Source organism: Podarcis tiliguerta (genome assembly GCF_965153285.1).
Source record: "Podarcis tiliguerta genome assembly, chromosome: 8".
NCBI lineage: Eukaryota > Metazoa > Chordata > Lepidosauria > Squamata > Lacertidae > Podarcis > Podarcis tiliguerta.
The window spans coordinates 59,483,293-59,500,750 of record NC_139541.1 but is presented as its reverse complement, the minus strand read 5'-3'; the positions used below and the strand labels follow the sequence as shown (position 1 = coordinate 59,500,750).

Genomic DNA, 17,458 nt, shown 5'->3' with positions numbered 1-17,458 from the left:
TATCTGCTCACAACACAAACCTGTGGCATGCTAAGCCTGCTCAGGCAGCAGCCAGAAACATGGTTTAGACAGGACACTGAAAATGCACGACTCTGCATGGGTAGGTTTCTTTGCACATACCCAGCATTATTAGCTATGATTGGGTTTTTTAAAAGAAATTTTAATTTGTTTTTTGATGTTTTTATCACCATGGGCTCCTTTAGAAGGAAGGGAGGAATAGGAATCCAATCAATTGATATTTAACGAATGTTAATAATTCACCTAGGGTTGCCATATTTCAAAAAGTGAAAATCTGAACACAAAAATTGCCGAACCATTGTCTTCCAACATTGAGCACAGCACATCAACTTCTTTTGAATAGCAGAACTCAAAAACTTCCCTGTTTTTGTTGTTGTTGTCATCATGGCAACCTTAGGGCCAAGGAACTCCAGCCAGAAGGATATAAGTCCCATCTGTCTCTGCATCTTGTTTCCACCAAGAAAAGGCAAAAGGTATAATGACAAAAGCCTTCTCCCACTGTTGCTGCCCAGCATCTGGCATTTGGCTTCTGAAAATGGAGGCTCCGTTTATCTATCATGCCTACTAGCCATGTAACAGACCCATCTTTTCCCCTATTGAATTCAGCTATCCCACAAAGTATCTGCACCCTCATCGTAGCCGCAGGAGGCATGGCTGGCTCCCAGCCTCTGGCATTGCTCTGAGGAATGAGGTTCGTCCAGAAAGACACTTCATCCCAGGAAACTCCCTTCAGCTACTGGAAGCCACCTTGCTTACCCTTTGACATACCTGTTTGCCTTTGGTGTCAGACTGTCTGAACTAGCTCTCCCTGCCACTGTTTATATCACTGCTTACCATTTTTAATTTGCCAAGCGTTTGCAAGTCTCTGTTCATCTGCCTCACCTCTGGCTCCCATTCACAGGCACAAAGCTGAAGCTGCGAGACTCTTGTCTAGGGCCAGACTGTGAGTCCTACCTAGTAGCAAAGCTGAGTGCTCTTCGTGCATCTATAGGAGGGCAGGATCAGGCCAAAAGGGGCCCATCTAGTCCAGCATCCTGTTATCAGAGTGGCCAACCAAATGACCCTGGGAAGCCTGCAAGCAGATTCCTCAGCAACTTGTATTTAGAAACATACTGACACTGGAGATAGTAACAGCCACCATACTAGCGTTCATTGATGGTGCTATCCTCTGTGAATTTATCTAATCCTCTTTGAGAAGCATCCAGGCTGATGACCACCATTACATTTTGTGGCAGTACATTTCTTGTACATATTTCTTGTTGTACATTTGTATCTTGCTTTTCCTTCCAAGGCCTTTCCCTGCCGCCACTTTATCTTCACAGCAACCCTTTGAGGTAGGCTAGGCTGAGAGTTGTGAAACCGTGCCTATTTATAGTATTTCTTGCTTGCTGTTATTTATCAGAGTTAGCAAATTTTGCTGGTGTTTTGGCTTCAATATCAGGACTCTGAAAAATTGCTGTTAAAGCAATTTCTGGCATTTCCTAGCTTTGTGCGTGTTTGTTCACGCTTTTCATACGGGAGTTGTTCCAGCTCCATGATTGTTTTGGTTGCCCTTTTCTGAAACTTTCCTAGCTTAATAGGGGAGAAAAACAAACAATTTAAAATACAGGTTAAAATGCAATTTAAAATGCAGCCTCAATTTACATTCACTCCAGCATATGATCTACAAATCTGAACTGATCCGTGGTTTGAAAACAAACTTTGATGTAAACAAGGCTCTGGATTAAACTCCTCCCAAACTGCTTCCTCCAGAATAATCGCACTGAAGGCATTAGGATAACTAGTCCTGCAAAAAGAAAGTTATGGATTGCAGTTAAGTTGGTTTTGCAACTTCTATCCAAGGTCTTTTGCCTGGAGTTAATTTCAGCCAAGAATTTCCAAAATGGCAGGTGGAAATTCGCATTTTGCATTCTGCCCGCAGAAAAGTATTGTTCTGGTTGCTGCCGTTATTATTTGCCAAGCATAATCTCTGCTGTAGGGCCTCTTGGCCCCGAGAAATCAAAATATGTTTGAACAAATGGAGAGTGACACTACCATGGCTTGCGCAGAATACAGAGCCTCCCCCAAAGAACAGCGGGACTTTGTTCCCTGCTGTCGAGGTTCATGTACACCCAAAGCCGAACAAATCTAGGCCTTTCTGCAAAGAAAACAGAATGTCTCGAGCACACTATTTGTAAAATGGATTATACTGTTGAACAGCCACATAAAGAGTCCTCCTATATACCTTGCCAAGAGGCACCTGGCGCTTTTGCAAGACTGAATGACTCAGCTAGGCAAACTGGAAGCTCTCAGAGATAAATGTAGGAAGAGCTTGGCTGCTGGATCAGACCAGAAGCCCATCTAGTCCTGCATCTTGTTCCCCCAGTGGCCAAACATGGGTGCCTGTGTAAAACCCACAAACAGTCCCTGCTCCCATTCCCCAGCAATTAGCATTCAGGGCCATACTGCCTCTGATACTAGGGTAAAAAATTATAGCCAGGTTTAATGCTCTGTGTGAGGCTACCATTGGGCCTCTAGCTGGTACAAAATGCTGCAGCTAAACCATTGATGAGGTTGCTAGCATATAGCCCTGGCGCTTGAAAGCTTGCACAGCCCTCCCATAGCCTATGGGGGCAGGTTCAAGGTACTTGCATTAATTTGCAAGGCACTTAACAATTTGGGTGCAGGATACCTCAAGGACCACCTGAATCATTATAATCCTGCCCAGTCTAAAGTAGGACACAAGGCCACCCTGAAATTGATAATCTGCAGGCTTTATTGATTACTTGTGCCTCTAGCCTGCCTTTCGATGAATAGCGCTAGGTCTTTGTTTTGAAAGCAAAAAACCACAATTGAAACAGGCTTTGCTTGAGAGTTGTATGCTTTATGCTATGTTGGGTGACTCGGGGTTGAAACAAGGAAGATTGAGTGGCTGAGGGGGCTTCCAGTCTGTTTTCGGGTGGGATTCATTCTACCACATGCTGGCAAATTCGGATGCTGCTGTTATAGTTGATTGAGAGGTCTTGCGTAGCAAACCCACTTCCCCTCAAGATCAGACCTTTAGCAAGAAGGGAAGTAACAGGAATCTTGTACCATTTGTTACGATGACTGGTAACTGTAGCCTTGTGAGGAGTCAACTACAGTTTCCATGATTGTCTGGAGGAAGCCACACGCCGTAAATGTGCTTTAAATGTATGGTGTGTGCACACACAGCCTTGCTTTGGCACAGTCATATCATCTCCCCATAGTTGGGGTGAATGCTCAGTTCACAGGTTGGCTGGAAGTGCCCTGACTGGCTCCATAAGAGCTATGGGGCAGCCCCCCTTTGAGGCTGCGTAGCACTTTCCTGTCACCTCAGGAGTGTATAGCGAAACGGGATCATGGGAAATAGATATTCCTTTTCTTTGCGGTTGTAGGTTTTTATAACAAAAATTGTTATACAAAATGAAAACACACATTTAGCCCTAATCTAAAAACGAAACAAAAAGATATGTAAGTTTGTAAAGGGAATAATTAAGTAAGACAGTAAATAAATGTTTAAATGATTAATAATTAAATAAACGAATAAGCAGTGGCAAAAACATTTTGCTTAAATAACTACTTAATTAAGAAAAGTGTCTATAGGCATGCTTTCTACACATACTCGCAAAACGGAAGGACAAAGAGAGGCAGGGGAGGTGAATAATGTGGAAACAATTGTAAAGTAGCTCTTATAACTTGTGTTTGATATTACACATTTGGGAAATGGGATTAGTGGGGGGTAGCAGTTGTGGGAGAGGGGTTGAAGTTTCCTTTATGCATACAGTGTTATGGTCTGGGTAGTTTATGTCATCTTCTGGGTATATATTTGGGTTTGTTTTCATTTGGTTCTGTTTATAAATGTAACTTTTAGGGAAAAAATCAATGTACAGTGGTGCCTTGGTTTAAGAACAGCTTAGTTTAGGAACAAATGCTGCAAACCTGCAAGTAGGTGTTTTGGTTTGTGAACTTTGCCTTGGAATAAGAACATGTTCCGCTTCCTGTTGAGTGTGTTCCATTTGTAAATTGAGTCCCCCGCTGCTATGGGAAAGCACACTTTGGTTTAAGAATGCTTGGTTTAAGAACGGATTTAGTTCGTAAACCATGGTACCACTGTGTAATATTAGGGGGAAATGGAAGAAAAAGCTGTATTTTTCCCTGCATTCCATTTGGCACAAGGGAGGAGGAGTCTTGTGTGGCAGCTGGGCCCTTCAAAAGATCCCAGTGCATCACTTCAGCAGCTAAGGTCTACGTCAACCTTCTCCAACCTTGTGCCCTCCAGATAGTTTGGATGACAACTCCTGTCAGCCCCAGTCAGCAAAGAGTTACAAAAACATTACAACCAAATTGTCAGTCAGTCAATTTAGCATTTTTGTTTCAGCCACAGAACAAAAGTAGTCATAATTGCAACAAAAGGAAATATTCACAATAGCAATATAGTCCAACTTTATCATATGACTGAGAAGGTAGTAAATTGGGCCAAATTTTAAATTGCTGCAAAGGCAAATCCTGCAACAGCTAAAAGGGTCACCTTTCATGAGAATCCAGCAGGAAATGGTTTTTATATATAGTATTTACCTGGATTTTTATATAGTAAAAAGCAGATAGATTAAACACTCCAGCAGAGCAAATGTGCAGGAAAAAACAGCTTCATAGCACACTGCTAGCCATCTTGAGCTCAGGTCATTGGAGAAAGACAAGAATGGAAACATAGTTCAGTAAATAAAAGGCCAGCTTGACCTCAGGGAAAATTCCAGCTTGACCCCAAACAGAGTGATCAGTTAGCCCTAAACACTGTAGCAAAACTTGTTTGACAAGGTTCTCCCCTCTGCAAGGGAAAATTCCTCCTGATCTTTTACCCAAGTCTTCTTCATCTGATAACCTTGTGTCCAGACCAGTTGTGATTATTCCTGGTGTCAAAGAAAAGACCCAAACTCCTATACCTGCCTACTCAAAACTAAGTCCCCCTGATTTCAATGGGACTACCAAGCAAATGTGTATAGGATTGCAATCCTAATTTATTATTTGTTTTCACTCTCTTGTTGTTGATTTGGGAGCTGCTCTGAGGATGTTTGTACTGGTGAGAATGTTAAATCTATCTGCCTATAATAGATACAGTATTTCCTGGGCTGGTCCTGCTAATAGGCAGAATGAGGCAGCCGCCTCAGGTGGCAGATGCTGTGGGGCAGGAAGCAGCAGTGAAATGTCGGACGGAGCTTTGTGTCCGTCACATGGCCTGTCCTGAACTGCCCAAGCTAGCAGGATTTTTTAATTTATTTTATTTTTATTTGTCAATATTTATATACCACTTAATCAACAAAGTGGTTTTACACAAAACAATACCAAGTGTGGTGGTTTTCACCAACATGGATGGAGCCTCTGTAATTTTCACTTTCCGAAATATTATGTGAAGTGAAATGCAGCCATCCTTTGAAATTCACATTCAAATTTTGCAGTACAGCCAGGCAAGGCATACAAAAATGGACATACTGTACTAGGGTATGGTGCATATGCATGTATTAGTGAAAATAACATACTAGGCAAAAATCCCACTAAAATGTTGATGAATTTTCATGAAGTAAAATGAATAAATCTGAAAGTTAATATGGAGGACTGTACTTAAGATGGGAAAATGAGAAGCTGAGAGGAACCCAGAATGACAGATTTGCAAATCTCTAGTCACCTGTATTGAAATAAGATTCAACGGCTGGTCCAGTCAGTCTCTATAAGTGGAATCTGAAGGCAGGGGATGGGGGTGTCTCATCTTGCCCTTCTCAGGCAGCAAAATGCCTTGAGCCAGCCACGATATTTAGGAACAGAATTTTGAAAACAGTCCAGGGGGTACCAACTGCAGTTTCTCTGCATTTTGTACACTCACAATTTGCACACCTGTGGAGTCACCGCTTTTCATTACCTGCATGCGTGCTACACCTTAATTCGTTACTCAGGAGCAATTGTTATGGAGGAATTTTGTAACGTGTCATGAAGCAAGCTGCGTCACACACTTCCTCCTTCACCTGGTGACATTTATATTTTGTTTTCCCTCCTCCGTACACCTGAATGACAGAGCAGAATGTGGGGTGATTTTAAAGATTCTGGAAGAATCTAAGCAGCCCCTTCCATTTCAAAGGCTTGTGGTACCTGAGAGATCTCTTTGACACAAAGGCCTTGCTCAGGTTGCGCATTCAAGATAAGACAGAATACCTGAGAAATCCCCTCGGGGAACAAAGCTAATGACAGAGGACACCTTTGAAATATAGCTGAGGGCTCTGACCTCCTCTGCGGGTGCTGCCATAAATACCTTCTATCATGGATCACAATTTGAACTCTGAAGCACCTTTGGATTGAAAAAAGAAGCTACTGGAGTTATTGAGAGGAGTATATGCCCTGTGGGGAACCCGTGGCACCTTCCTACAACACTTCTGTAATGGTCCTGGCTAATCTCCCAACCCGCCCGTTTTCTTTCAGGAACAGAATATTAGTGACTGAGAGGCTGACTATACAGTGGTATCTCAGGTTAAGTACTTAATTCGTTCCGGAGGTCCGTTCTTAACCTGAAACTGTTCTTAACCTGAAGCACCACTTTAGCTAATGGGGCCTCCTGCTGCCTCCGTGCCGCTGGAGCACGATTTCTGTTCTCATCCTGAAGCAAAGCTCTTAACCTGAAGCACTATTTCTGGGTTAGCGGAGTCTGTAACCTGAAGCGTATGTAACCTGAATCGTATGTAACCTGAGGTACCACTGTACATACATATGGCATAAAAGAAAGTCACTCTGTGGATTTTGGTTTTAAATGAGAAACTCTTTTGGGAGAAGGAAATTTTGAGCTGAGAAGCAGCACCAGGCTGTGTGTGTGAGAGAGGTAATACTTAAAACTTTCCTGTCACTCATGGCCCGAATCGGCACCTGGCAGCTTGCGGCAGCTGCCAGAGTACCAACTTCCTGACAGGGCCACTTTTTACATATTTTGTTCCAACGTAGAGCTCTGAGTGACGCCAAGCAGCTGAATCTAACAGCATTTTTTATTTCCCACAAGGCCCCTACACAATGCCCACCTGAAGCATTGTGGGAAATTAAAAACCACAGTTAGGCCCAGCTGCCTGACATTGCCTGGAGCATTGTGGTTCTTTGCTACCATCAGATAAACACAGCAGGACTCACCCAAGGGAGGAGGGGGCCTCCCTTTTTGCCAAGGACCACCTCAAACTTGGAACCACCACTGTATGCTGGTGCTGGCCCTGCCTGGACCTTAAAACTGAGCTCTCCCTCAGAGGAGCGGGTCCAGCTTGAGCCTTCGGACCAGGTCCAGAGCTAGCCCCACAGAGAGAACATTGCAACTATGGAGCCTTGAGGTTACTGATGCATGAATCATTGCGGCCAGACTGTCGCTGTCCAAGAATGTAATCGGCATACCAGCCATAGCTGGTAAAAGTATCTGGCTGGTGACACATGATGCTAGATGGGAAGGGGGGGAGACAGCCAGGCAGGGTTAGACCCTCCAGAGCCTATGTTAGTACCCAGTCTGACCAGCTGAGCTAGCAGTTCTTATCCCAGTTCCAAGCTCCAGCCACCCCGACTTAGTGAAAGAGACACTCACCCACTGGCCTACCCCACGTTGCCCACCATTATTATACAAGAACATAGGAATGTGCCTTAGATTGAGACAGGCTATTGGTTCACCTAGTTCAGTATTGTCTACAATTACTGGCTGTGGCTCTCTGGGTTTCAGGCAGGGGTCCCTCCAGGAGATGTCAGGGATTGAACCTGGGACCTTCTGGGTAGCAAGGCAGATGCTCTCCCACTGAGCTACAGCCACAGCCGCTCCAGAGGGAGATTTGGAGTGGAGAAGTGGTGTGAGAAAGGTGACTTACTGCCATCCATGCAGAATCTCTGTGTTCCAGATTCTCCTCTCCCAAAGCACTTTCTCATTTTGTAAAATGGCACTGAGGCTCTCTGACGTTTTGGCATGTGACATGTCACTAGTCCCCTTAGGATGTCTTTGTTAAAAGAAACAAGGGCTTATTTGCAAATAGGATGTGAACAAAGATGTCTAGCACCAAGAACAGTTGTGCAAGTGAAGGATTGATGTCATAGTGGCAAAATTCTCTCAGTTATGTACTGGTAAGGAAGGCAGACACGGGACATGGGTGGTGCTGTGGTCTAAACCACAGAGCCTAGGACTTGCTGATCAGAAGGTCAGCGGTTCCAATCCCCGCGACGGGGTGAGTTCCCGTTGCTCGGTCCCTGCTCCTGCCAACCTAGCAGTTTGAAAGCACGTCAAAGTGCAAGTAGATAAATAGGTACCGCTCTGGCGGGAAGGTAAACGGCGTTTCCGTGTGCTGCTCTAGTTCGCCAGAAGCGGCTTAGTCATGCTGGCCACATGACCTGGAAGCTGTACGCCGGCTTCCTCGGCCAATAAAGCGAGGTGAGCGCCGCAACCCCAGAGTCGTCCACAACTGGACCTAATGGTCAGGGGTCCCTTTACCTTTACCTTAAGGAAGGCAAACAGAAAAGAAACAATATATATTTACTTTTAAAAAGGAGTTTCTGGGGATTGCACCGACATTCCAAGAAACGGAAGTTTTCTATGACTGAAAACGAAGAGTGTAAGGCTCTTGTATGTTTGTTTGCTTGCTTGTTAGTTTGTTTGGTTGGTTAGATGTTTGTTTGTTTTTTGAAAGAAAATTCAATCCAAAACCAGTAATTTTGCAAAGAATTGGGGTTAACTGATGGGATTTTCAATACAGAAAACTGTTGAGCTAAACTGTTGTTGTTGTTTATTGTTAATGTTAGTATTTCTTGTAATCTGCTTAGAGGTTGTTGTTTTGTTTTTACAATCAAGTAGCTTAAAAATTTGCTAAATAAATAAACAAATTTGTATCCCCCAGAGCAGCTTGCAAATGGCAATGGGAAGGCAGTCCCTGTCCTCAGGCTTACAATCTAAAAGTCACAATACAAAAGGAAAAGTAACTGGGAGGGAGAAGGAAAAAAGAAAACCCCAGACACTATTTCTTAGTTATGCATTTTCTTGTCGTGATCAGCAGGAATGGAAATATTTCAAGGAGAGATGGAGCCCAAAAATTGCTGGTCTTTTAGCAGAGCTGATGGAAAGACCCTGCAGTCCCCTCTTATTCACTCTCCTATGGCTGGATGGAACAGCCCTGTTGGTCTTCCATTGGAGAGTCAAGGCCCACAAATAGGGTAGGTCCTGACATCAGAAGAATTGCACCAATCCCACTCGCCGCCATTATTTAATCATTATTTTCCATTGGTCTTAAAAATTAAGTTGGAGAAAGACTGGGAAAGAGGAAGACAGACCAAGACTGCATTCACACAGCAGTTTGTTCTGTTCCCGTGACATTTGCCTAACTGTTAATTTCTGCATTGTATTTGAGCTTTCGCGTGACGTAGAAGCCCATTCCATAAAATATAGGATTAGGGTACAATTGGATCAAGTTAAATCTACTCTATGTTTCAGAAAGCTGTCTGTTCACCTCTTAAGATAGCATAAGCAACTACAGCATGTTGGTTCGTGACACCAAGGAGCAGGGTTTTTTTTGTCTCTGTCTGTATACAACTGGATGCCATTTTGAATCAAGCTGGTGGACTGAACCTTTTGAAACCACCAGTTTTGAAACTGCAGCGATTTGAGGGTTCCTTGTACTTCTCAAGCAATGCCAAGCATGAGGCTGCTGGCAATAAATAAAATAAATAACAGTGGTGGGAAGACTGTGCCGCTCCAGATGTTTTCAGACTCCCATCAAGTTTAGGCAGCATCACCAATGGTTAGGGTCAAGGATCTAGAAAGCCAAAGTTTCCCTATCATTGTTATACAAAGAACCAATGTGGTAGACAATGCTGACAATGGTAAAACCAGAGAGGCAGGTGAGCCCCCTGCTGCATCCTTCAAATGAAGCCACCACTATGACCATTGCAGCCTGGCGCCCCAATGATAGAGAAGTAAGCATAGCTTTGCATGTCAGAGGCTCCATGTTAATTCCCCACCTTTGCAGCCAGCTGTACTGCAAAAGACCCCTCCTTCAGACCTTGGACTATACCTTGCTAGATGGACCAGTGGTCTGACTCAGGAATAAACAGCTTCAGAAATCCACTGAGTGAAATGTGTTTGATGCTCTGGACTGCTTTAGATCATGCAGGAAATGGCTAAGACACAGGCATGACCTGTATCATATGCATGTTAAGTAAGCTGAGTAAGGGGATGAAACGTGTTCACACATGCTGATTAGATTAGTAAAGTTCATTTTTAATAACAATAAGTATAGGAAAATGCAAGCCAATGCAGGCAGTGCTTCCTAGTGTCAGGACTGAATCGGTGCAGATTCTGAAGTCCCACAACCTCAGAACACTCTAGACTGCCTTTCTCAAGCCTCTCTTTCCTGCATCTAAAATAGTCAGTAAAAAACAGCAACTCCTTTTGACTCCCACTCCATCTGCCTGGGACCTTGGGGTCCTCCAAACTGGTGTTTCTTTGTGGGTGTGTTCTGCAACATGTCATTGATGTGATACAAGTGCCATTTGTGGTGGATTTAAAGTGGACCATCCATGCATCATTCGGCTTTATTAGTTGTTCTGTGATGCTTCCCCAAATGCTACCCTTTCAAAACTGCTTCCAGGAAGTGACTGGACATCTTAACGTGCTGTGCCTTTTGGGGGGGACTCTGCAAGCAGAAGAAGGTGGCCATCACATGTACCTTTGGTAACAGCCATCTTTGGGCTTACCTAAGGGCTAAGAGAATGAGTTACAAATAGGGAAATCTTATGTCTGTCATGAGTTTACTAGGTGGCCTTAGGCAAGTTACTCCTCTATTCAGCAGCCCCTCCATTACCTATTTATATGATAATAATAGTATATTATAATAAATACTTATACATACATACATACATACATACATACGCTTCCATTCCATTTGTCACCATCTACAAAGTGGCTTAACAGTAGCACAAAATGATATAATTAAAATCATGACAAGACAAAATCGTCACTGTACAGGAATAAACAGCACTGCAGAGCCAAACAGGACACAGGGATGAATGATTATCAGCTATTGTTCCCCAATGCTCTCTGACTAAGCGGAGTCTAAAACTTACTTCTAATGTTACTTAATGAAAGAGACAGCCATGTTTCCCTTGTAGTTTTAATAGTTCCATATAAAGAAGTTATCTCACAATGGTTTTGCTATTATGGTCTCTTTTGTTTTATGTTTTAAATGCATTTCAGTATATTGCATGTTGTCAATGTTGTTGTATGTTTTGTGTTCTGTGATTTTTAACGAAGGGTGGGATATTAATTAATTGCGAACCTTCAAGTTTATGCATTGCTAAGAGTTGCTGTCCCAGAGGCATATGCAACCATTTAAAAAGCTGTTTCAGTTCAGTCCAACCTTAGAATGGCAACCCTCATCTACTGAACATTAGTAAGATTTTAGTCTCTTCCCTTTCCCAGTAAAAAGTACAGGGAAGGATGACAGCTCGGTGGTAGTGTACCACTGATTTCCATGCAGATGGTCTCAGGTTCAGTCCCCAGCATAGATTTGGAAGGCACCCACAAAGCTCACCAAGTCCAGCCTTCTGCAATGCAGGAATCATTCACCCAATCTTTTGCACCAGCTAACTTCTTTGCATTAAGAATATTTTCCATTTCAGTGGTTTGAGACCCCATATGCCCATTCCTTTTTTTGCATCTCACTTCTATGCCATTATGAAAGAGGGCCTATCCAACTTAGAATCTTCTTTCATTTGATATAGAAAAGGAGGGTGATTCCTGACCCTGGACTTTGTTTAATTTGCTTACACAACTTAAGGCAGAAACAAAAGTAGTTCCCAATGCTCTCTGGCAACACGTGATGTGCAGGCATCCAATCACCCATTACAAAAACAACTTACATAACTCAGGAGTGCATAGACAGCAACTAGCAACTGATGAGTTTGTGACTAACCGGAATTGCCCATTTGCAGCTACCAAAGTAGTCAATTGTGAATTCATGAGCACCTAATGAATAGTGATTTATGAATTAAGAATTCAGGGAGGACCCTGCCTGCACAATGCCATTTTCCATTTCTTTTCTATTAAGATTGATTACATTAGTAGTAGCGAATGAGTCATAACAGCAACCCTGGACTCTTCTTTATAGCGATGCCTGACCTTTCCGGGTCAACTATCTGTGGATGTGATTTCTGGATTGGCTCACATACCTGTTATAACAATTTGGTGGCTCAAATCAGATTATCTTGAATTAATTCAAGTTATCATTAGCATCAGAAAACAGTTTGGGTGCTTAACCAGAGCTGATCTGAATCAGTTCAAACCCCATTGCTCCTCTGATCCATGCAATCTGGTGTGATTCATGCAGCCTTTCCAGCCGACAAGCATCCAGCCCCCAAAACCTCCCCCCCTTCCCACCCAGTTACCTTCTGCTGCTCCTTAGAAAGTAAGTGTGAGAGAGGAAAGAAGGAAGGGGACTTCATTTGTTCTCCCCTTTAGAAAGTAGACCTGGGAGATGTAATTTCCCCATGGGCTTCTAGATGTTCATAACCCTTGGGCATATTGCATTTTCCAAGTTTAATGCCCACTACACTGCACCAATTCTTTGGGCAGCGCTAAGGGCCCCTCCCCCTCTTCTGCACCCACTGCCAGATGCAGTAGAAAAGTACGCCTCATAGTCCTTGAATCTAGAAGCGAGGCTTGTGGTCACCAGCTGCTTTTGAACAACTCTGCCAGCTCTACTCTTTGGTGAGATCTCAAGCTGAGTAAGAACTCCATACTTAGGGATCTGAACAAAGTTAGCATTTTTAAAAATTAAGTACGAAATGACACATAATTGGCCATGTTGTGCCCTCATCGAAGTGTGTGGACGTTGAGCACAATTCTGTGACAGTTTGTGGGATTACAATGCCCTGGACTGCATTAAAATAATAATAATAATAATGATAAACTTTTTTCATAATAACAAATCCTGCTAACATTAGCTTCACTTTACACAAGTCATCTCCTTTCCACGTACACATCTATCGCAGGTCTGTGGAAAAATTACATGAACCAAAACCTGTTCTTGGTTATGTGGCTGGAATCCATGCTACAAACACATAGCAAATTTTTTGAAAAAGATCACGAAATCTTAAGAAACAGCCTCAAAATGCCAAGAGAGAACAAGCTGCAAAATGGGGTGGGCTCAACAATGCACAAAAAATGAACCAAGTGGGACGACATCACCAGTTACATCACTGCTCCCTGCCCCTCAGCTGACTTGCATTCATCTCTTAGCCCTGAAAGCATTTGCCCGTTTTTATGTAACATGTGCTGGCTTTTTATAGTTCTGCTAACAAGTTGGGGAGCTGCTGGTTCACAATGTACCGATTGTCATGGCCCCCTTAATGGGTTCCCGCTGCTTTGCCTTTTCCAGTTGAATTTTGAGGCTACTCTTTCCAATTTGAGCATTTGCATTTCCCTTATTAAATGTGGTGGTTGTGGTTGATCTGCCCATTAACCCTGGCAATGTTCTGGAGCAGTTGCTACGTAGCAAACTGGAATGAATGCCAAGGCTTCGATAACCAGGAGCAGCTATCCGAGGCATAGCGTTTGGGGTGCCGTGAGGGCCGTGGCCGTGGGTGCAACTTTCAGAGGGGGTGCAAACAGGCACCCCCACAGCAGGCTCCTTCATTGAGCAGCTCTGCTGCCAGGTCAGGCCTGACCCGGTTGGTGTGCCGCTGGCATCTATGTTTGCAGCCAGCAAGGATGCTTTTGAAAACCTGCACTGAAATTAGGCCTGATTTCCAAACAGATCTTGGCATCAATCTTCCATTCTGGCTTTTAACATTTCTTGGTAGTGCCTGAAAAGGCTTAAAAAAAAAACAAAACACAAAAGGGGAGAAAGAAATGAGCTGGTGTCATCGCACATGCAACATTCAGCTGCCAAATCTTTCGATTTAATTGCAAGTCTTGTGATTTTAGGAGTTTCTCAAAAGCGAAAACCACAAGGGTCAAAGACAGAAGTGTGAGAAAATTAAAACGGCGGTTGAATAAAAGCGATCCAGCATGACCCTGTTTAGCCAACCTGGGAGGGGCTGGATTTTCATTTCATTCTCCCATTCCCCATTTGTAAATTGGGAATTAAACCAACCTACCTTATAAGGTTCTTGTTAGGATGAATGTGAGATAAGATGATAAAGCTAAAATGAAAAGAGCTGTGTAATTGTTGTTAGTGCTAAAAATCAAGTGTCTTGGAGGGAATCGGGGATGTAAGTGAAATAATAAGATAAAAAGAAGAGTACTGATATAAGCATGTTGAACCCCTCCACATAATGACCAAATGGTTGCTGCACAAAGCCTCATGCTAACCCCCTTCACCTGTTCTTTGACTGCATAGGAAAGCGATGAAACCCACCTGCTCCTCCTGTTGTTAGAATACTTGAGAGTACTTTTGTTTGTATCATTTAATTCAACTTGGTTCTATTCTAGTATTAATTTACGTTTATTGACTGCTGAGCATTTAACAATGCCATAGCCAGGTACAAAATTTTAAAAAAATACAACAAAATGCGTAAAATACGGTTCTCATAAAACAGTATCAACAAATACTGTTAGTGAATAGACTTCTCTCTCCAGGAAAGCCTGCAGAAAAATCATGACGAAAAGTCATGATTGTCAGTGCCTGTTTGATTGTGATACGGACATGGTTGCTGTGTTTTGAATTGTATAGTAGCAATTCTGATTCTGCCCGTCTGCAATTGTTTAGGCATTGTGATTTTGCATACAGTGGTACCTTGTGTTAAGAACTTAATTTGTTCTGGTGGTCTGTTCTTAACCTGAAACTGTTCTTAACCTGAGGTACCACTTTAACTAATGGGGCCTCCCGCTGCCGCCGTGCTGCTGCCGCCGCACAATTTCTGTTCTCATCCTGAAGCAAAGTTCTTAACCCGAGGTACTGTTTCTGGGTTAGCAGAGTCTGTAACCAGAAGCGTCTGTAACCTGAGGTAGCACTGTATTAGTGTGCCATGCCACAATAAAATGTTGCAGTCCCTTGTCACATCCAGACAGTGGTGACTGGTGCCCAGTGGAACTGGGAGGGAAGAAGACAACAGGAGAGGAGGCGAAGCCAAAGACAGGCAGGTCCACCTGCTAAGGGGTCACAAGAAAGAAGACAGGCATATGGGGTTGGCTAAGGACAGACTGAGGTTGGTGGGGCAGTGCCCCATTTATCCTAATGGATCAACCTCTACTGTGTTCAGCGATTCAGTACAAGCACGTCATTTTACCCATTTTCCATTTCTAATGGATATGCAGCATTATGTGGTTACTGATCATGCTTGGTCATCATCAGGCTGTTTGTGTGCCTGTGTTTGGGTTGTTGTTGTTTTTAAAATTAATAAACGAGTGCTTCAGTAAACTTCTGGAGTTTCCCTCAAGCATGCTGATACACCTCCCTCACGTTTGTGACTAGCCAAGTGTTGTCTCCAGTCCCATTGGCTGGAATGTACCACCTGAGTTGGCTATTAGAAATGACGCTATGCTAGAGGCTATTTATCCACCCACAGTTTCTCCTCACTTTTCTCTATAAAACCTCTCGAGTCCCCCTTCCCCCACCATCATCTCTCTTTCAGTGGGCTTAATTAGAAGTTCAGTCAATGTTATGTCTTGTTTTGATAATCGTAAACACCTTTCCCCAACACTCCTTGATTATTTTTCAGCGTCACCACATGTGTAAGAACCAGATTTCTTGTGGCATCTTAAAGACTAACCATTTTTCTGGCAGAACCTTTTCTTTGGACTAGAGCCCACTGTGTCAGATGCATGAAGTCTCATTCTCTGTTGGCAGATAAACCTTTGCATTTCATGGTGTTTTGGTCCCATGGTTTAGAATTCTTTATGCCCATCTGCTAACCAAAAACAAGGCTTCATGATGCATCTGACCAAGTAGACTCTAGCCCACAAAAGTTTCCTTCACAATAAATTTGTTAGTCTTTGAGACTTCTTGTTTTTGCTGCAGCACACTCATTTAGCTACCAGGGTTGACTCTGGGTTTTAGCATCCCTCCCACCCTGGCAAAATGTCCTTCCCACAATTCCCCGGGTGGGCTTAACTGCTGCTAGCAGCAGCAAACAACAGCATTGTGATATGTGGTGAGCAGCTGTGAGTTGCCCACCATTTTCCCTTCCCACAATGTCCTCAGCTTAGGGTAGCTCCAGTGCATTGTGGGTAATTAAAATGGAAGGCTTGATGCTGGGTGTTAATACTGGTCCCAATGGCTGCTCCTCTGGAGCTGGTCACAGCTTATAATAGACATTCTTGAGTAAGGATGCAGAAGAAATTTGACTCAGTCAGCATTGAAAGGTGAATCTATCAGTCATACTTTCCAAAACAATATGAGATCCAAAAGACAGCTGTTCTTTGAAGTTTGCACTTATCTAAATTTTGTGATGCATTTCTCGAACCAAACATTATAGAGTGTGTGTGTGTGTGTGTGTGTGTGTGTGTGTGTGTGGCAGAAAGTGAATAAAATGCATAAAATGAATACCAGGCAGAGGGAGGGCCTTCTCAGTAGTGGCGCCCTCCCTGTGGAACACCCTCCCATCAGATGTCAAGGAAATAAACAATGATCTGACTTTTAGAAGACATCTGAAGGCAGCCCTGTTTAGGGAAGTTTTTGATGGCTGATGTTTTATTGTATTTTTAATATTTTGTTGGAAGCCACCCAGAGTGGGCGGGGTATTATTATTATTATTATTATTATTATTATTATTAGTGAAAATAGCATATAGAATACATTATTTGGGGAAGCTGTTTTCAAAAATGTGTACATTAATCAAAAAGGATTTTTCTTTTCTTTTTTATAAAAATGCTTCATAAATTTGGAGGAACAATTTGAAGATTGGGAAAATGGGAAACTGGAGAAAACAGAAATTCACGTATACTTGAGATACAATTCTTGTTTTGTGGCTCCACGCCTCTTCACTCTCTCATGTGTGTGCTTTTCTTCCTTCCTTCTAGTGCCCATCCCGTCAAAAGCCAACGGCACCACCATCTCCGCCCTTTCTATGAACAAAGACACCCTGATTGGAGGGGTGACAAACCCCAATGAAGTCTTCTGCTCTGTGCCTGGCCGCCTGTCTCTCCTCAGCTCCACCTCAAAGTACAAAGTGACCGTTGGTGAGGTCCAGAGGCGGCTCTCGCCCCCTGAATGTCTGAACGCTTCTCTTCTTGGCGGAGTCCTCCGGAGGTGAGAAACCAAGACTGATTCAGTTCATTACGGATCTGGAATGAGTTCACTCATTTCTGTAACTCCATTCATTTTTGTTTATTGTTGATTCCCATAGCAGACCCCACCCATATCTTCCTGCCTGTAACATCAATGTTTCCCGACCTACTGGCATGGATTTTTTCAGATCACCTTTTTATGGGCAGTTTAAGAAAGATCTTATATCCCAT

At 43.2% G+C, this 17,458-nt stretch overlaps 1 protein-coding gene across 4 annotated transcripts in view; it reads left to right on the top strand.

Annotated features, from left to right (window-relative positions):
- The window catches only part of TFAP2E (transcription factor AP-2 epsilon), a 72,117-nt gene that overhangs the window by 43,852 nt on the left and 10,807 nt on the right, over positions 1-17,458 (top strand). For all 4 annotated transcript variants that reach the window (XM_083453305.1, XM_083453307.1, XM_083453308.1 and 1 more), the window contains one exon: positions 17,021-17,249. In XM_083453305.1, the coding sequence (XP_083309431.1) occupies positions 17,021-17,249 (229 nt within the window). The remainder of the gene's footprint in view (positions 1-17,020; positions 17,250-17,458) is intronic.